Raw genomic sequence first — 18,872 nt, 5'->3', positions numbered from 1 at the left:
TTCGGCATCCTTCAAATAAATCTTTCCCAAGTATCTATATCTCTGGACGAACTTGTGCGAGTACAAAGCCCGGGCGCTTGCCGATTCTCTCAAAGGGACAGACAGGCGAGGATCCTTCAAGCCTCGAATGAGCCGTGTCCTAACACCGTTTCGACCCGTCGTCTCTCAGCCTCCCTACGCCCTTGTTCGACAACATATCTCTCGCCCCATTTCAGGCATTGCGGAATACTTGGACCTGGAGTCAAGGACAGTCCTTCGTTTCTTACATTTTGTTGTAAAATAAACAGGCACAGTCGGTTGGCTCTGACTCAACTTCGCATCCTGCCATGGAATCTTCCCACTCATCAATGGCCTCTGAGGAAACCCGCCGCAGTCAAACTGGCCTGCAACCAGAGGCCATGCCCCATCTGGAAACCCTTATCTCGCACTTGGTGGCGGCCAAGCGGTCACTCTCCTCCATCAATCATGTTTGGCGTGCCAATGAGATTGTCACTACGGCCCGAGTTGCTCTGGAGGATAGTGTCACCATTTCCTCCCGGACCGGCTTCTTGCGCCGGGGACTGAACAATCAGCTCCGGTTGCTCTACGATGTTCGGACAGAAGTAGAGACTATCTCACATCGAGGACGACAGGACTTCGCCGATGCTCTCAAGAGTCTTGATGCCGCCGATCTCCGGCTCAAGAATACGCTGGAAACCTTGAAAAGCACGATCGTCCACGCTTCCTTTCGGCCGCCAAACGAAGAGTCGAAAACGCTGCATGATTTTGTTGATGAGCGCGGTGTGGAGGAGCTCCACACTGCCATGAAGCAGTCAATCGACAGGACAAACGAGGCACGGGTTGAGCTTGATACCTCGAATCAACAATTCGATGATGAACTTCAATCAATCAAGCAGGCACTTCGCCATTATCGATCAGCCACGCGACTGGCATCGTCTCGAGTTTCTGCCTCCTCGTCTTCCTCATCAACGTCGGATTCGGGCGTCCTCGCTCTGTCAGGCATGCCCGGTATGCTGCAAGCACTTGAAGCTCATGCACAGGAAATGGCCGGTCTGCTCGAGGCACTGGTTCGTCATTTTGATCTCTGTGTCACCGCAGTGAAACATACAGAAGGCGGCGGCGCGGCTGCTCGGTCCATCACTCAAGATATACCAGCTCAAGTACAAGCTACGGGTGATGCCATGCCGCACATTGGCGAAGAAATCAACGCAAACTTGAATGCACCTTTAGATCCAATGACTGACGCGGAGTATCTGGAAATGGTGAATGTGCTCATGAAGGATGCTCTCGAAGCGGAGGATGTCGTTGTTGAAATCCAAGATCGCATCGCGGAGATGGAGTCCATCCATGAACGCATCAGCGGTCAGCGCAGCGCGCTGGAAGCCATCTCCAGTGCAACACTGGAAATTCACCAGCATCTCTCCACGTTAGCCTCGACACGCCTTCCGCGATACATCTCTCAAGCACATAACTTTACCAGTGTGTGGAACGAAGAACACGATCGCATCAAAGCCGGTCTGGCAGAGCTTTCTGATCTTCATTCACTTTATGAAGGATTCTTGAATGCTTACGACAGCCTAATCCTCGAGGTACACCGTCGTAGCCAGGTTCGCTCGCGGGTGGAAAAGGTGCTTCGAGACACGAGACACAAATTGAACCATCTCTACGAAGAAGATGTTGCGGCCCGAGAGGCTTTCCGTGTTGAGCAGGGGGATTTTCTCCCATCTGATATATGGCCCGGTATCGGGCATGCACCTATGCAGGTTCAATTTTTGCGCCTCTCCGGTGGGCAGCTTGAGGGGGTTGTCGGAGTTGCCCAGGATCCCGAGTCAAACGACCAAGGTCAAAATATAGCTAAAAGCACCGGCTTTGGCATATCGGAAGGAGAAGTCATACCGGATCTACCTCAAGATCTTGTGGAACAAGCTTACAACCATCTCAAAGAGCGAACGAGGGCCTTTGAATAGCGCTATGTCGCGCAAGATCCCTTATCTCTCAATAGGGATCATGTACCCCACTGATACATGTTTATCATAATCTTCCTTTTAGGGCATAGTGTTATTCAGCTTTCTGAACCGTTCCGCGTCGACAGTAGCGAAGAGGATTTTTGCAGCCGCGGGAAACAAGATGTGTGTTCCCAAGTCCTATTCTTGCTCTGCTGAATCCTCGCTGAATCCCTCGTGATGAAAGAAAACCAATTGGTCTGAGTTCCGTCCAAAAAACTCAAGATACCAGTTTATGATTCCGCTCACTGATGCATACTCACCCTCTCGCGTGGCGGATGTAAGCACAGGTGTGGATATTGAGGACTGGTGTCGAGAGTTTGAGGATGGTCACATATGATTTCCAAAGAGAGCTCTGAAGGGTTGCATCACAGACAGGATACGGACATGTGGATTAAAGTTTGGTGCCAAACGGTTTTGTGAGTACGTAAATCGAAGCGCGGTACAAAAGAATCCTATTTTTGTGATATCCAGGTATCTATATCCAAATGCTCCAGCCCTATATGCACTTTTATCGTCAAGTCATGGCACAAATTTCCGAGAATGGGGAGGCGAGAAAAAACCAGTAAACAAAAGACTTAAACCGCCCGCGAGTAATTCAGGCAGAGATTCAAAGTCTTTGATCGAAACACTTTTTGTTCATTTCTTCTTGCGCGCAGAAGTCGACACCAAACGCTTCTTAAGATGTTTAGGCATTTTGTGTGCTCGCTGCTCGCGCTTTTCCTCCTTGACCTTGGCCTTGTGCTCACGCTTGGATTCCTTGTCTTCAAATCGCTTACCACGTGGGGGCTTTTTTGCGAAAGGGTCACGCTCGGCGCCATCTCCATCTTCGTCACCAGAATCAGATCCTGATACAGACACTCCACCGGACGCATCAGAGTCCTCCTCGTCTTCAGCCTCCGTAGGCTTAGACTTGCTCGTAGCAAGCAGGTCACCGTACACAAGGTCCGCGCCCGATCCGTCCCGAATCTTTTCGGCGTCACGCTCGACGTCATAGACTTGTTCGAGAGTCTGCGGGATGTATTGCTGCCGGAAGACGGCAGTATCAACCTCCTCATCCTCCTGGTTACCACCTTCAGCACGAGCGGTATACAGTTTTTCGATTTCCTCGAAGATCGCTTCATTCCCCTGGGTGACATCTGCGGGGCCTTCGGGCGAGATAATGAATTGGAAGATGGTGCGTTCCGGCAATGTGTCCACTCCCTTTCGACGGAAGAAATCGCTCACGTTCTTGATATCCATGCGAAGGAACTCCAGACTGCGTGGGTGGTCGTGCTCTACACTTTGACTGACATCAATGATGTAAAGCTTTTGCTTGTGGTACAGAATATTATACTCGCTGAGATCGGCGTGGACCAGACGACAAGTTTGGTACATCACGCGCATGTAGCTCAGCAATTCCAAGTATAATGATCGCCAGCGTGTTTCAGGCTCTGCGATGTCGAATTCAACGTCCTTCAGGCGAGGCGCAGGGAGACCTTTTGAGCTACCGAGGAAGCCCATGACAAGGACGTGGAGACGTAGGAAAATGGGCTCTGGGCACGGAATGCCAGCAGAGTGAATTCTTCGCAGGTTGCGCATTTCCTTCTCGGCCCACAGCTTGACCATGGCACGGTTGTTGCTCTTGTTGTATCCTTGTCTGAATCGGAATTCACCTGTCACGTACTTGTCGCGGTCCTTGAAGACTAGAATGCTGGTCTTGTAGACCTTGATTGCGCGATGCTCGGGGGCAGCGTCAGGATCATCGTCTGATAATGACATGGCATGGTATACATTGGCCTCCTTTCCGGTGGATAAGCAGCCATGAATCTCAGAGACGAGCCCGCGGTTGATCATTTGCAGAAGAATCATTCGAGTGCGTGGATCCAGCACTTGCTCCGACGTCGCGCGGTCCGCACGATCTCCACCTCGTCCACTTCCACCGGACAGACCGGCTTGTTGGTCGTCAAGTTTGATCTTGGCGGCATGTCGAGTGAGAGATTTCACCTGGTCGTCGACTGAAGCGTATGTGTTCACGGTAGGCTTCTGAGTGTTCATCTTGGGATAAGTCCACTTCGGCGCATTCGGGTCGGCAGCAAGGTCGTTCAGTTTCCGCTGACGATTGTAGGCCTTTGTCAGATCAGATGGGTCAGAAGATTGAAAATCTTCTTGGTCGAGCTCTTCTTCCTCGAAGATATCGTCATAATATTCATCGTCCTCGTCCTGCTGAGGCTCTTCTTGTTCGGCGGATTCCTGCCCCGCGACGGCTGGGGCGCTTTGCTCAGGTTGAATGTACCCTTGATTTGGTACATAGGTGTACGATGGCTGAAGGCCATCGGCGAGACCCGGCGCATCCGCAGGCGCTTGATTGGAGCTCATGATCGGCGATAAATCCGTGAAATTATTTCCACGATGGAGGGGGTAAAAGTGCCCGCATTTACTTTTTTTCTGTGGATAATCTTCCCACCGCCCGGCAGAACCCCGCGCCAACGGAGACGCGCTAATCTCGCCCTTCGCGTAGACCATCTTGGGCTCGTCGCGACGCAGCAGGTTCCGAAAGTACAATTTGATAGTCTCTTGGGAAGAAGACACCCACTCACTCGGCGAGCTAGCTCAGCTCAGACATTTGCGCACAGCCTCGCAGCTTTAACTGCGTAATGCGCTTTTCTGTTTGATCATCGCGTCACGCGTTCCCTCAAGATGTATGTGAAGCAGATTATCATCCAAGGCTTCAAGAGGTATGCGATTACACGTCAACGAACCCAGTGTATCGGCGCGGCTCACATTAACTCATCGGTGGATGTAGCTACAAGGACCAGACGGTTATTGAACCCTTTTCACCCAAACACAATGTGATTGTCGGTCGCAATGGATCTGGCAAAAGTAACTTCTTTGCGGCTATTCGCTTCGTTCTAAGCGATGCCTATACCCACCTTGGCAGAGAAGAACGCCAGGCCCTGCTACACGTGTGTTCACATTTCAATCTATGATGAGGCAGGTCAATACTGATGATGTGTAGGAAGGCTCGGGCTCGGCTGTGATGTCGGCGTACGTTGAGATTATCTTTGACAACTCGGATGACCGATTCCCAACAGGCAAGCCAGAACTCGTCCTACGCCGAACGATCGGAATCAAGAAAGATGAGTATACGCTCGACCGGAAAAATGCGACGAAGAATGATGTTATGAATCTCCTCGAATCCGCCGGTTTTTCCCGCTCGAACCCTTACTACATTGTCCCTCAAGGTCGTGTCACTGCATTGACAAACATGAAAGACTCGGAGCGGCTTGTGTTGCTGAAGGAGGTTGCCGGTACTCAGGTATACGAAGCTCGACGTGCCGAATCGTTGAAGATTATGCAAGAGACGAATAGCAAGCGTGAAAAGATCGACGAGCTGCTAGATTACATCAACGAACGGCTAGCAGAGCTTGAAGAAGAGAAGGACGAGCTGCGAAGCTATCAGGAAAAAGATAAAGAACGCAGGTGTCTCGAGTACACGATCTACTCTCGCGAACAACATGAGATTGCCAATGTTCTCGAAAACCTTGAAGAGCAAAGGCAGAACGGGGTTGAAGATGCGGACAACAATCGTGACCAATTTGTCGAAGGGGAAAAGGCAATTGCCCAGATCGACGCTGAGATTGCTGAATTCCGTCAGCAGATCGAATTCCTCAAGGTGGATAAAGCGCAACTGGAAGACGAGCGACGTGAAGCATCAAAATCCTTGGCACAAATCGAGCTTCGTGTCAAAGCTTTGTCCGATAATCAGGCAGCTGCACTGGCACTCAAGTCGCGCCACGACAGCGACCTTGAAGCCGTACAGAGTGCCATTCAAGAGCGCGAGGAAGAGCTCCAAGACCTCTTGCCACGTTTCAATGCTTCCAAGGATGAGGAAGACGCGGTGAAAGCTCGCCTCACAGAATCGGAAACTTCTCGTCAACGTCTGTATGCTAAACAAGGTCGCAACTCTCGCTTCAGGAACAAGACCGAGCGAGACAAGTGGTTGCAAATGGAGATCCGAGAGACCCATCGATCCATTGCCAATGTGCAAGGCGTCGTGGCGCAGACTCAAGAAGACATCAGAGAGCTTGAAGAGGAGATCGCTCTGCTCGAGCCTGAGACCGAGCGGCTACGAAAGCAAATTGACGGTCGTGGTGATACGATGCACTCTGTTGACCAGCAGATCCAGGATGCCAAGGATGAGCGGGATCGATTGATGGACCAAAGAAAGTCGGTTTCCCACATCTGGAATATTTATCGTGCTCTCATATGCTTACTCTTTTCGTTAGGGAATTGTGGCGAGAGGAAGCAAAGCTTGATTCTGTTCTCTCAAGCGCGTCGCAAGAGATGGAACGATCCGAGCGCAGCCTCTCCCAAATGATGGACAACAACACAAGCCGAGGCCTTGCGGCCGTCCGCCGTATCAAACGTCAATATAATCTTGAAGGCGTCTATGGCACTTTGGCGGAACTCTTTGATGTCAATGACAGATACCGAACTGCGGTTGAGGTGACAGCAGGCCAAAGCTTGTTTCACTACGTTGTCGACAATGATGAGACTGCGACCAAAGTGTTGGAGATTTTGCAGAAAGAGAAGGCCGGCCGTGTGACGTTCATGCCATTGAATCGGCTGCGATCCAAGCCCATGAACATGCCTCGGGCAAGTGATACTATTCCAATGCTCGACAAAATACAGTTCGACCCAGCCTACGAGCGAGCATTCCAGCATGTGTTTGGGAAAACGATCATCTGTCCCAACTTGCAAGTAGCCGCACAATATGCTCGAAGCCATGGCGTCAATGCAATTACTCCCGAAGGAGACCGTTCCGACAAACGCGGAGCTTTGACTGGTGGTTATCACGACTCACGCCAGTCACGACTGGATGCTGTGAAGAACGTGGCTAAATGGAGAGATGAGTACGAGTCTAAACGCAATCGCGGCGGGGAGATCCGAAAAGAACTGGAGAAGCTGGACCAGCTCATCACCAAAGCTGTCGGTGAGCTACAAAAGTTGGAGCAACAAAAGCATCAAGTTCAAAATAGCAGCGGTCCTATGCGACAAGAGCTCCGCGGCAAGCGAGATCTTCTGCAGAAAAAGACCGACACCCTCGATGCCAAGCGTCGTGCGCTTCGCAACGTTGAGTCTAACTTGGCTGCTCTCAACGACCAAGTGAATGCTTTCCAGGGTGAAATGTCGTCGCCTTTCCAGAAAGCCCTGACCAACGAAGAAGAGGCCCAACTGGAGAGTCTGAGCGGAGCGGTGCAAGAGCTTCGGAAGCAGTATCAAGAGTTGTCGCGCCAACGGAGCGAACTTGAAGCGCGCAAGTCGGTGCTTGAAGTTGAGCTCCGAGAGAACCTGAACCCCCGTCTCGATCAACTTCAGAACCAAGATGTGGACATGGCCGAGGAGGAAGTGCAGGGTAACCTGAAGGAGACTCAACGGGAGCAGAAGCGTCTGAGCAAGGCTCTAGAGAAACTTAACAGTCGCCTCAGCCAAACCGATTCCTCCATTGAAGAGGCTACCGCCAAGGTGAGCGATTTGCAGCAGCGCAGCGCAGACATGCGTCGTGGGATGGAAGATTTGGCTCGCTCGATCGAAAAGCACCAGAGACGCATGGAGAAGAGCATGCAGAAGAAGGCAGCTTTAACCAAACAAGCTGCGGAGTGCGCGGCGAACATCCGTGATCTTGGTGTCTTGCCAGATGAAGCATTCACTAAATACAAAAACACTGATTCCAACGCTGTGGTGAAGAAGCTCCACAAGACCAATGAGGCGTTGAAGAAATACTCCCATGTCAACAAGAAGGCATTCGAACAGTACAACAGCTTTACCAAGCAGCGGGAGACCCTTACTAGCCGCCGCGAGGAACTGGATGCCTCGCAGAAGTCCATCGATGACTTAATTTCTGTTCTGGACCAGCGCAAAGACGAAGCGATTGAAAGAACATTTAAACAGGTCTCTCGAGAGTTCGCCACTGTCTTCGAGAAGCTCGTGCCCGCTGGTCGTGGACGCTTGGTGATTCAGCGCAAGACCGATCGCACTGCTCGTGGCGATGATGAGCTTGACTCCGAAGACGAAGAAGCTCGACAAAGCGTTGAAAACTACGTCGGTGTCGGCATCAGCGTCAGCTTTAACAGCAAACACGACGATCAACAACGTATCCAGCAACTAAGTGGTGGACAAAAAAGTAAGTTTCCCCATCCCAGTGGTCAACTACGAGTGTGTGGTCGACCAGTTCTCTGACAATTCTTGATTCTTCAGGTCTGTGTGCTCTCGCGCTGGTGTTTGCTATCCAAGCGTGCGATCCCGCGCCATTCTACCTCTTTGACGAGATCGACGCCAACTTGGACGCACAGTATCGGACGGCCGTCGCTCAGATGCTACAGTCTATCTCAGACTCTACCAATGGGCAATTCATCTGCACGACCTTCCGTCCCGAGATGCTGCATGTGGCTGAGAAGTGCTACGGCGTCAGCTTCAGCCAAAAGGCCAGTACCATTGACGTAGTCTCGCGCGAAGAAGCCCTCAAGTTTGTCGAAGGACAAAAGGCATGAGACCACGCATGACCAGTGGGCTTGGATGTCGATTATTTTTGAATTTCCTCACGTGTTGAACGTGGCGAGGGAGTGGCGTTTGTGATACCGAGTAACTTCTTTCATCCTTACCGTTTCATAATTCTAGGATTGCATCCTTCTCCCGTTTTATTTGTGTAACTCATGAGGTTGCAAATGCCGCTTTTGTATTTCTAGGGACCCCAATCACGCATTTGAGGGCTTCTTGTAATCTCGTCATATGGCAGTTTCGCCAGACCATTCGATCAGAATCTCCTCCGGAACATCCCTCACCAGGATATGCACATGCTCCAACGCTCGGACACTCTGCAAGCCCACCCAGTTCTTGAACCAGAGCACCTGAGATTGCGGGTTGGGAAATCTCTTCTTGGGGTCCTCGGCCAAGCGTCTGACAAAGGTCTCCTCCACGAAGTCGTCGATCATGGCGCGGGATTCATCCGTCAAATGACCCTCTTCTGACTGCACCGGGATCCGCGTTCGCAGCCACACGACCAAGTGCGAGATACCCGCATCAAGCCCGTATGGCCAGTCATTCCGCAGAATCTTGTAGTCTGCGGGATCGGCAAATGGGCGTGAATTGTTGAATGTAATGGGCCCACTTGAGGCTATTGTCGCCGCTAATGAGGACGACCCTGCCGTTGCTGCCCCGTTGGGCGGGTGCGCATTTCCGTTGGGAACGCCTACCGTTGCCGGCTCGGTCGAATCTGAGAAGGTCCAGCGCAGGCGCTCCTGGCAGATATAGTTCATCATGGAGCCATACTTGGCCTTGGTCTCGGCTGTCCAAGCCAGGTACCGGCGCAGGTCGGAAGGTCTGCGCTTGAGGGCGCCGAGATCATTCCGTGCTGACCATACATGACTTGCTGTTAGCTTCTGCAATGGCGGGGGAGAGTTATTCAGCGCGAACGGAATGATAATCATCTAGGTGAAGCAAGACACGGATTCGGACACAACAAACAGACAGGCTGCATGTCTCGCTTCCGCGGTGATTGCGAACTGACCGGAAAGGCAGTCTCGTAGAATGGAATTCATCAAGCCGAGCTGCGCAACTTACCGATAATGTCTCGAAGATCGTCCCAGCTATGAGGGACGAATTCCTCGTCGGTCATCGCCAGTAGCTGGACATCCAGCGGTGTCAAATTAAATGCGGGCGGTTGCGCCATCCTCACGATCAGTAGACGGTAACTGTTGCGATGTCAACAATCAGGTCAATTCTACTAGATATAGGCCTACGTGAGGCTCGAGCGATGGATGGACGGACTCTTACACCTGTAACTATCGATTCCACGGAGAACAAAAACCAGGGTTTGAGGTTCCCTGGATGCTCTGGCTGATCGTCAAATGAGCTTCCAAGTAGGCAATGAGCGGACGGAATGGATCAGGAGAGTGTCAGCTTCTCCTCAACTCTCCCCAAGCGGTGCGGGTCTCTTGCTCGGCCGCGAATTGTCCAGTCGACAGCTTTCGACTTGTGAATGTCCGGAGTTCCGTGGAGAAGCTCGTGACCCTCCCAACTTCGTCTTAACGGGAAGATCCCGCCTCCTCTTTCCCTCCGCATCCCTTTTCTACCTCACACTCCCCTCCTCCTTCTCTGAAAATGAGGTATGTGACTACTGATTTGGCGGCTTGTGGCCGATGCAAGGTGCAATGGTGGCACGGCGAGCCTCGCTCAATGGACTAACATCATGCTTTCTTCCAACGCTTTAGCGCTGCCAACGTCGGCACAGCTTTCGTGCCCTCGGCCATTCTGGTCGCCGGTGTTTATGCCGTCAAGCCCGAGTATCTGACCTATGCGGTCGCATTGGCCGCCGTCATGACGAGCGTAGCTCTGTTCACTGGTGGAAGCAGCAGTATGTCGCACCATCTTCGCCCCTCCCCCCCCCCGAATCCCGACGTGCTCCCCGACCGCGCGCGGGCTTACTCCCCCGAGTGGTCGGAAAAAGTCTCAAAGCTAATCAGGGTTGTGTGACGTCCATTGCAGAGCCGCGCAAGGTCCTGAACCCGACCGAGTTCCAGGAGTTTGTTCTCAAGGAGAAGAATGAGATTTCGCACAATGTCGCCATCTACCGCTTTGCTCTGCCCCGTCCCACCGATATCCTTGGTCTGCCCATCGGTCAGCACATCTCTCTCGCTGCCACCATCCCTGGTCAGCCCAAGGAGGTCGTTCGGTCATACACCCCTATTTCGTCTGACAATGAGGCGGGTTATTTCGATCTCTTGGTCAAGGCCTACCCCCAGGGTAACATCTCCAAGCACCTCGCCGAGCTCAAGATTGGGCAGACCATGAAGGTCCGGGGCCCCAAGGGTGCCATGGTGTACACTCCAAACATGTGCCGCCACATTGGCATGATCGCCGGCGGTACCGGTATCACCCCGATGCTCCAGGTCATCGAGGCAATCATTCGCAACCGCCCCCGTAATGGTGGTAATGACACCACCAAGGTGGACCTGATCTTTGCCAACGTCAACCCCGAGGATATTCTGCTGAAGGAGAAGCTGGACAAACTGGCCCAAGAAGACGCGGACTTCAACATTTACTACGTCTTGAACAACCCCCCTGAGGGTTGGACTGGCGGTGTTGGCTTCGTTACCCCCGACATGATCAAGGTAAGCAAGCCACCAAGAGTCTTTGCCATGATGATCATTACAGCTGACTTTGCAACCAGGAACGCCTCCCTGCTCCAGCCAACGATGTCAAGATTCTCCTCTGCGGCCCCCCTCCCATGGTCAGCGCCATGAAGAAGGCCACCGAGTCCCTCGGTTACACCAAGGCTCGTCCTGTCAGCAAGCTCGAAGATCAGGTCTTCTGCTTCTAAGGTAGGGGACAAGATTCTTGGCAGCTTTGCGGCGTCTTTCAGGAGTAAATTATAGACCGCTCAGTGCTCGCGTCTGTTACCACTGACGAAGGGAGGGAAAAAGTTGACAATTGTGAGATTGACCCGTATATAATGCTTGACGGTGGCCGACAGCACGGCCGCAAAGGTCCTAGAGTAGGCTGCGAATGATTCAGGATTTCTGCGTTCTTTCATGCTTTGTTCTTGATCAAATCGTTCCTCGTTGTCTAACGATTTATGAAACACACTATGCCTGTGTCTTGCCGAGACATCAATCCTGTTCATGAAACTCGATATCGCATCAACCCCCAAACGAAGTAAAACGTAAATTCCACATTCAAGTTTGACCCCGACTCTTTTAGCTTGAATGAGGAATCTCTCTTCCAAACTGAAAAATTTACCACATCTCATAATAACCCCCCCCCTAAGAATCCAATGATGCCATATGGAGACCCAGGGAGACGACCTCTTTCAAACCTCCGACCAAAAGTCTCCGTCCGGTTGCTCCCAAATCCACCCCTCACCATCATATTCCAACCCTTTTCCGAAATGGACATAGTCGACCTCACCCGCCGGAGGGGGGATACGTTTTTCATGTTCGTCGCCCGAATTATCGTCATTTTCGCTCTGGTAGTTGTTAGCATCTTCTTCCCAATCGCTGCAGGACATCCATAGTCTGTCGCCGAAGGGGCTCTCATCTTCTGAGTATCCACATGGACAATCGTTCAATTCAATGCTAATCCTGAGAGATGCTGGGTCGTCTTGCTCCGCCTCGCTGGATTGAGGTACTATTGGTTGATTCTCGGTGCTGTTGGCCAGTGTCAATGGGCGATGAGGTCCATCGGGTGTTGAGTTGTTCATCGTGGGCGAGAGGTTTCAGGGTGCGTCTGAAGCGGGGATTATGGAAAAGTGAATGACGATAGTGGCTAGGTGAGTTCTAGGAGGCGGATAAAAAATACAAGGGGGTATAGGTAAATATATCAAAGATGTATGCAAATCGAGAGATTTGGATGCTGGTGAAGAGAACGGAGTGCGAGACATATATTCCTTCTCTTATACTTCAATCGGTGGTGTATGAGATTCAATGTGCGGAGGACAGCTTTCCGAGCTTCATACTCCTGACAACATCGCTAGGTAGAGATTATCATGAAAACAAAGAATGTGGGATTGATCCTTGCAAATCGGAAGACCGTGACTGTGTAGGTGATTTCTGGTTCAAATACCTTGGTTGATTCTTTCGATGAGGACATTGAAGGACTAATTGAAAGAACGACTGGAGTCTCAAGAGACTACCAAGGACGACTGTTTATCATCTGAAAGACTAGCGCTGAGCAAATAAGACTATTGTAGTCATAAAGTGAACTCAAATCGATAAATCATTCAATTCTCTCAAGCATTTTGGTATCTGCTGGGTCATTTATTTTAATTCTCTTTGACCCTATATTTTCATCATTACAGGTATCAATATCAAAGAGCACTAGATAACTCTAGAACAAGACCTTGGTGACGTCCTTGTTATCCTTGACCTTGATGTTTCTCATCATCAAGACCCAAACAATCGACAATCCCATCACCGCTGTTCCCGCAATCATCATGTTTCGCTGACTGGAAGCGTATGCGTTCTGGATGGCGGTGCGAGTAGGGTCACCCACAGGATAACTGAGTTGCATATCCAGTGACTCATAGATATCCGCCCACATATTCTTAGTCTCATCCGGCAATAGCTCCTGCAATTTCTTGGGTAACGTGTTGGTCCAGATCGCTCCGGAAACGCTGCTACCGACCGCACCGCCCAGATTGCCAAAGACGCTCAGGAGAGCCAACATGGCAGCGTAGTCTTCGTGTTTGGCGGCGGCAAGAACGGCAACCTGCTCAATCAGGATCATCGTACCGCCACCGACGGCGAGGAAGATTTGCACCATGCACATGTATCCCACGCTGTGGCCAGGAGTGCGGAAGTAGATCATCAATCCACTGGCCAGCAGATACAACGGCACAGCGGCCATGAGAAGCCACTTGAATCGACCGGTCACACGGATCAAATATCCACAACCCAGAAGCCAGACCGGATCCATAAAGTCGAAGATGGCGGCGATGTAGCCAGCCTGTGTGAAACTGGTGTCGAAGACCACTTGCAGGAAGGATGTGAAGTAGCTCGCCCAGCAATAGTATGAGACTTGGTAGGTGATGTCGAGAAGACAGGCACCGATCACGGTGCGATCGCAGAGAAGAGAGAAGGGGATGAACGGCTTAGGCGCGCCCCAGCGTTCATATGCGACAAATCCAAGAAGTACGCAGAATCCGACCACCATCATGGCGATGATCTTGGGAGATTGCCATACTCCCTCAGTGTTGCCGGCGATGTTGAAGGATGTGAGGAAGAGGATGAGACCGCCAATCATCAGGAGGATACCGATGACTACATGAGACGACACGTCAGATTCGTCCGATCACTTGAAGATAGAGACGAAGTAAGTCAGGAGTGAGTGTCACTTACTGTCAAATTCCAGAACATAGAACCACACACTCTCGGTCCAGGTCCGCGTGCTCCGGGGCTTATACTGCAGTCGTCCTTCTCTGGCGGCCTTGCGCTTTGCCATTTGCCACACAATAATCAACGGCATAGCAGCAATGGGCAGGATGATGCAGGTGGTGCCGTACGCCCATCGCCAGTTGGACTCGTGGAATTGATTTCCCAGTGGGGAGCCAGCAAAGGCAGTGATCATGTAAGGTGAGGACGTGAAGGCATAGGCAAGGCCTCGGTCCCGAAGCGAAGAGGTATCGGATGTGATGACATCAATGGAGAATATGACACCAGTGAATCCGACCGTGTAGAAAGCCTGTGGTAAAAGATCAGTCTCAGCGAGTGAATCTGCAGTCGGCCCTGTACAGAGGAGGCTCACCTGGGCAGCACAGTAGGTTGCAATGTTCTGACAAGCCGCCATCATGATCAGACCCATGATGGCGATCAAGACCATGATGAAGATTCCGAGAGTTCGGTCCCAGAGATTGAGGATCTTGGCGATCGGCATTACGCAGGCTAAAAGAATATGGATTTTAGTTCTCATTCCGTCCCCAGTCAAGGCTTACAACCACTTACCAGCTCCCATTACGCTCGTGACGACACTGATCACCGTGAGCAATGAGTGCTCCGACCATTCGCTGGTGATATAGGGTGATAGATTCGCGGTCAGACTGCTGTTCAGGCCGTTGACAAAATACAATAACCACATTCTATGCCCCACGAATGATTAGAAAATACATACTGTATTGTCAATAGCACACAAACACTCACGATGCATAGGCCACAATCAACGAGGTTCTTGACCACGAGGAGGTGACAGCCTCGGCCACTCTCACACCATCTTGTTGATCCTGGTCCTCATCTTGGGGCTGGGGAGATTCAGGATCTCTCGACACAGGGTCCTCGTCAACCCGGAAAGCGGTATTTTTGTCCATGGCCGTGTTCAAGATGAAAGCGACTCAGTATGGCAATCCCCAAAGTAGTCGACTCGAAGGATATGAGACGGGCAAGAGAAGAGTCAGGAGACGCTTGGGGACTGAGAGATTTTTAAATCCCAAGGAAGGTATGCCCGTCCCAGCATCAGATCTCCACTTCCGATCTGATAAAAATTTACCCTCCCAACCGACTGTGGGAATCAGGAAAGGGAACCAGTCACGAACGGCCATCTGCCTATCTGATGCGGCCTCGGACGGGGACAGAGCTTGGGAAGAATCACTTGGCAGGTCCACTACATGCAGCTGGGAACTTGGTACTGGCCGAAGGTCGGAAGCTAGGAAAATTCTCCGTCTGGAAAGGGCTAGCTTTTCTTTGTCGGGTCAGCCTATTGGAAGAGGAGGCCGCCCATGTCGAAGCAGAGACCGGCTCATGGCCGAAAATCCGAGTAATCATGCCATCTATTTGCAGGGAGTAGCCGATCGTCACTGTCTCCTTGAGGGAGAATGCGACGCAGCTGGTGTATATCCACGCTAGCCAGAAAGATGTACTCTGACTGTTCCTCCCGGTGACAGAGGTATCACGATCATGTGTCACTTTCTGCCCCCACTAGTGGATTCCACAAAGCCCTATGGTAGACGAGAGTGCCGAGTGGTCTGCCTTTCACCCGGTGCTTTCCGAGTCATTTGTGCCAGAACGAGGTGCGATTGGGGGGGGGGGGCAGAAACGCTGGACTTGGTTATTTTGCCTACGAAGATGTGGATCGTTCGAAGACTAGGGTGGCCTCTGTCAGCTTGGTAACGTAAGAAAATGGAGCCAGAACCCGTTCACTGCTGAGGACCACGAGCCGAGACCAGACAGACTGGGAATTCGGTAGCTGTGTTGGCTATTGAGGTCATACTCCAGTCTATACGAGTCATATGTGGATCATCCCCAAAGAGCTCTTCGGAGACAGTGCCCACAGTGTTACAACCAGATCAGATTGGAGGCTGAGGCACGAGCCATCCTGTGATGGGAAAAGAAGGCCGAAAAGCCTAGAGATGGCGGCTTATGTTACGACGTCCCCTGCACAAGCCACAAAGCATGCTCTGTCTGTGAGGTGATCCGGCATTATAACCACTGGAGGAAATATTGTATTCAATCTGCACGTGGGCTGAAATGAGATGGCTTCAAGATGTCCATCTGTCAAAAATGGCATCCCGGACGAAAAACGAGTTCGGGTGCTCCGTCCACGTTGGGATGGTGTACCACACGGGCGCGTAAACTTTTATCAATCAGTAGCCCTCCGGACTCCACTTTGGACGAAACGAGATTGATAAGACAGCCCGCCGTGCCGAGACCGGAAGAAACCTGGGTCGGGCAGAGATTGATTAGATCAATCCCTGAAGTCTGGTGGCATGCTAAGCGAGCTGGGCAAACTCAAATTGTTGCCATAAATGTGACCCAATGAAGAAGAGGACGCATTGCATTCACTTTCACCAACATTGCCTTGATGATATGATGAAGTTGCAGGGCTGCTGTCTTATGATCAACTGGGTAGACAGAATTGCATGGGCAGTGGGAGGCACAAAATAGAGCCGCGAGCTTATGTGGTTCTGTCAAAGTGAGCGACCGGACCAGGAAACATCGTTGCAAGGGGAATTGGGTAGGGAGGGAGTCAGGTTCCGTTTATGGGACAAATCCAAGCACGTGATCTTAGAGACACAACCTGTCGCCATGAACCCAAGATGGACTATTATGTCAATAAGCGGCTTCATTGCCTTCTGTATGAGACTGGGGGGAAAAAGAGGAAAGGTATTCTCAAGGTGGGAATTGTGAGGCTGAGTGTCAAGCGCCAGGGGTTGAATTGCAGCTGAAGCACACGTTATTCAAGGTTTCAACTTTGACACATTTGGTGTGCGTGAGACCTTTTAGCTTGAACCCCCGTGTAACCTGGTAGGCACCCCGAATCGTACTGCGAAATGAGCTGAATCAAAGAGCACCCTGGTGGAAATATTTTCTCCTCTTCTACAATCTCATGGCGACGTGGACGAATGATAAGTTGGGCTCGGCACCTGTCTGTTCACGGCAGATGACATTCGAAGGTAAAGAAGAGCTTACTACATAATAGGGCAGTCAGAAGAATGAACTCTCGAACAAATGGGTGATTTAATATTATTCAACTGTCCATGAAATTCTTATGAGAAACAAAACATCATAAAGGCTGGCAGGAACGCTTGACAAGAATGATCGGTTGATAAATCAAGTGATCAAGTCTCAGATCCAATGTCACTGGCCACTATGAGGCTTGCCCCTCGATAGCTCAAACCAGCTAACAGACCTTTTCTTCCGAGGTGAGAGGTCGTATAAAGTACGCTCATCTGAGATTCGAGAGCCCGTTTCTGAGGGTACCACAGCCGTGTCGGTTGTCTTAAGATCCTGGACGGACGATATCGAGATTCTCGTTGTGACAAGTGGGGGTGGGAGCCCTGGAGATTGATCACCGACTGCGGTGGTGCTGCACGGCGGCTTGAGGATGTACATATAGCTCTTGCGTTGGCTTCCAGTTGCAGACTTGACGAAGCGAGTGGTGAAGGGTCGGAAAAGTGGCCACACTGGCGGGATGGACATGGTAATTAAGACAAGCCATTCTTCAATTTCGCCCCAGCAGAAAAGAATGCCGACGCCATCTGTATTGAGAAAGGGTTAGTCCCTTCATAATTCTGGGAAATTTCAGACTTCTGCAAAAGCTCACATGAAGAGTCATCACTGAGGATGTGTTTGGCAGCCCATGTCCGGACGATAGCAGCTGCGCCGGCAAAGACCCCGCAGCCCATGAGGAAGCTTAGGCCCCATTTAAGCTTCCGATCGATCTTCAGTGGGAGAAGCATGTGGATCGGAACGATTGCCAGATAAATATCCGACAAGGCGGCAATGGCTCCAACAAAATAATTATAATAGACGTTCTTCCGATGGTCGCATCTGTCCTGTCGCAAAGGGTCCCAGAGTGCGGATACTGGGGAGCATTGGAGCCATACCAACAACGCCTGAGGTATATTCACCGCAATATTGATGATGGCGACAGCAATCAAACTCTTTCTGATCCTGGGATCTGAGAGTTGCGGGTAGTTAGTTGAAAATTCCGTATACTCCAGGCTTGAAGATTTCGGTAGGCAAAAAAACAGAAACCGAGGGCCGATTGCTGTGACACTCACTGCCTTGTCCGTTCATTTCAATCAAAAATGCAGCCACTGCTACTTTGCCCGTGGGTATGGCGAGATTGAAAAAGAAGACAGTCATCCACGTGAAAAATAGAAAATTGTGAAGTTCGCCGACTTTGGCAATGATTGTGATGTGATTGCCGAGGCCATGGAGGACTGAAATGATACCAAAGGTTTGCGTGATGGCGGTCAGAAACTGCATCATTGTTAGAGAGATTATTTGCCCGCAAATTTGGACGCGTCATACCCAAGCCGCGAGAGACCACATGAGAGCGGTTGTTCCGAATTTGTTCATAAATACTCGCACGTAAACACGCATGGCCATGAAGATGGTGGCGATGATAGCCAAACTGATGCCGATGCGGAGGTCGCGCGGACCCCGGCCACCATAGGCAGGGTACCTCTCTTCCAGCGACATCTTTACAGAGGAATCTGAATTAAATGAGTGACTGACGATGCCCCGAGCGAAAGGTTTCCATGATGTTGGGATCAGAGAAAGGGGTGGGTGCCCCTTTGAGTCTTCATCGAGGGCGCAAGGGCGCGCATTTATGACGGTCTCTGCATTTGGGCCAGACAGCCGAAGAATGCGGAGACAGAAGCAGGTAGATCTCAACGCGTGGGTAATCCCACGCGAGAATCGAAACCATCGTGGAAGATCCAAAGCGAAAAAAAAAATCAAAATTGGCAGGAGCGTGGTCAATCATGTGGAGAACAGCGACGAACTATTGACTCGCCGATCGACAGCGGCACACGGTCTCTAATATGACATCTCCCAGTCTTCTTGACCACTTATCGTCATTTTTTGGGGGGGGAGGGGTCGTTTTAATTCGGCC

General features: G+C 51.2%; 8 protein-coding genes across 8 annotated transcripts; 3 read left to right on the top strand and 5 right to left on the bottom strand.

Moving 5' to 3' along the window:
• Positions 1 to 326: 326 nt before the first annotated feature.
• Positions 327 to 1,967, top strand: POX_d06096 (Autophagy-related protein 17; the record flags this gene model as incomplete). The annotated part of the gene is made up of 1 exon (XM_050114921.1): positions 327 to 1,967. One exon carries the CDS (start codon positions 327 to 329, stop codon positions 1,965 to 1,967), a length of 1,641 nt encoding a protein of 546 aa, XP_049969872.1.
• Positions 1,968 to 2,642: 675 nt separating this feature from the next.
• On the bottom strand, positions 2,643 to 4,361 carry POX_d06095 (Serine/threonine-protein kinase RIO1; the record flags this gene model as incomplete). The annotated part of the gene is made up of 1 exon (XM_050114920.1): positions 2,643 to 4,361. The coding sequence occupies one exon, from the start codon at positions 4,359 to 4,361 to the stop codon at positions 2,643 to 2,645; it is 1,719 nt and encodes a 572-aa protein (XP_049969871.1).
• A 321-nt stretch (positions 4,362 to 4,682) lies between these two features.
• POX_d06094 (Chromosome segregation protein sudA) lies at positions 4,683 to 8,536 on the top strand (the record flags this gene model as incomplete). Its single annotated transcript, XM_050114919.1, has 5 exons — positions 4,683 to 4,720; positions 4,789 to 4,948; positions 5,002 to 6,212; positions 6,272 to 8,169; positions 8,244 to 8,536. The coding sequence occupies 5 exons, from the start codon at positions 4,683 to 4,685 to the stop codon at positions 8,534 to 8,536; spliced, it is 3,600 nt and encodes a 1,199-aa protein (XP_049969870.1).
• Positions 8,537 to 8,770: 234 nt separating this feature from the next.
• POX_d06093 (uncharacterized protein) lies at positions 8,771 to 9,714 on the bottom strand (the record flags this gene model as incomplete). The annotated part of the gene is made up of 2 exons (XM_050114918.1): positions 8,771 to 9,396; positions 9,606 to 9,714. The coding sequence occupies 2 exons, from the start codon at positions 9,712 to 9,714 to the stop codon at positions 8,771 to 8,773; spliced, it is 735 nt and encodes a 244-aa protein (XP_049969869.1).
• A 431-nt stretch (positions 9,715 to 10,145) lies between these two features.
• On the top strand, positions 10,146 to 11,364 carry POX_d06092 (NADH-cytochrome b5 reductase 1; the record flags this gene model as incomplete). The annotated part of the gene is made up of 4 exons (XM_050114917.1): positions 10,146 to 10,150; positions 10,256 to 10,398; positions 10,530 to 11,155; positions 11,215 to 11,364. 4 exons carry the CDS (start codon positions 10,146 to 10,148, stop codon positions 11,362 to 11,364), a joined length of 924 nt encoding a protein of 307 aa, XP_049969868.1.
• Positions 11,365 to 11,853: 489 nt separating this feature from the next.
• Positions 11,854 to 12,243, bottom strand: POX_d06091 (uncharacterized protein; the record flags this gene model as incomplete). Its single annotated transcript, XM_050114916.1, has 1 exon — positions 11,854 to 12,243. The coding sequence occupies one exon, from the start codon at positions 12,241 to 12,243 to the stop codon at positions 11,854 to 11,856; it is 390 nt and encodes a 129-aa protein (XP_049969867.1).
• A 626-nt stretch (positions 12,244 to 12,869) lies between these two features.
• POX_d06090 (Siderophore iron transporter mirB) lies at positions 12,870 to 14,841 on the bottom strand (the record flags this gene model as incomplete). Its single annotated transcript, XM_050114915.1, has 5 exons — positions 12,870 to 13,801; positions 13,880 to 14,222; positions 14,286 to 14,422; positions 14,483 to 14,616; positions 14,678 to 14,841. The coding sequence occupies 5 exons, from the start codon at positions 14,839 to 14,841 to the stop codon at positions 12,870 to 12,872; spliced, it is 1,710 nt and encodes a 569-aa protein (XP_049969866.1).
• Positions 14,842 to 17,107: 2,266 nt separating this feature from the next.
• Positions 17,108 to 18,457, bottom strand: POX_d06089 (uncharacterized protein; the record flags this gene model as incomplete). Its single annotated transcript, XM_050114914.1, has 4 exons — positions 17,108 to 17,508; positions 17,574 to 17,930; positions 18,034 to 18,235; positions 18,287 to 18,457. 4 exons carry the CDS (start codon positions 18,455 to 18,457, stop codon positions 17,108 to 17,110), a joined length of 1,131 nt encoding a protein of 376 aa, XP_049969865.1.
• Between the last annotated feature and the right edge of the window lie 415 nt (positions 18,458 to 18,872).

This window comes from Penicillium oxalicum, chromosome IV (genome assembly GCF_001723175.1).
Source record: "Penicillium oxalicum strain HP7-1 chromosome IV, whole genome shotgun sequence".
NCBI classification, from domain to species: Eukaryota; Fungi; Ascomycota; class Eurotiomycetes; order Eurotiales; family Aspergillaceae; genus Penicillium; species Penicillium oxalicum.
This window is presented reverse-complemented; position numbering and strand designations above follow the sequence as displayed.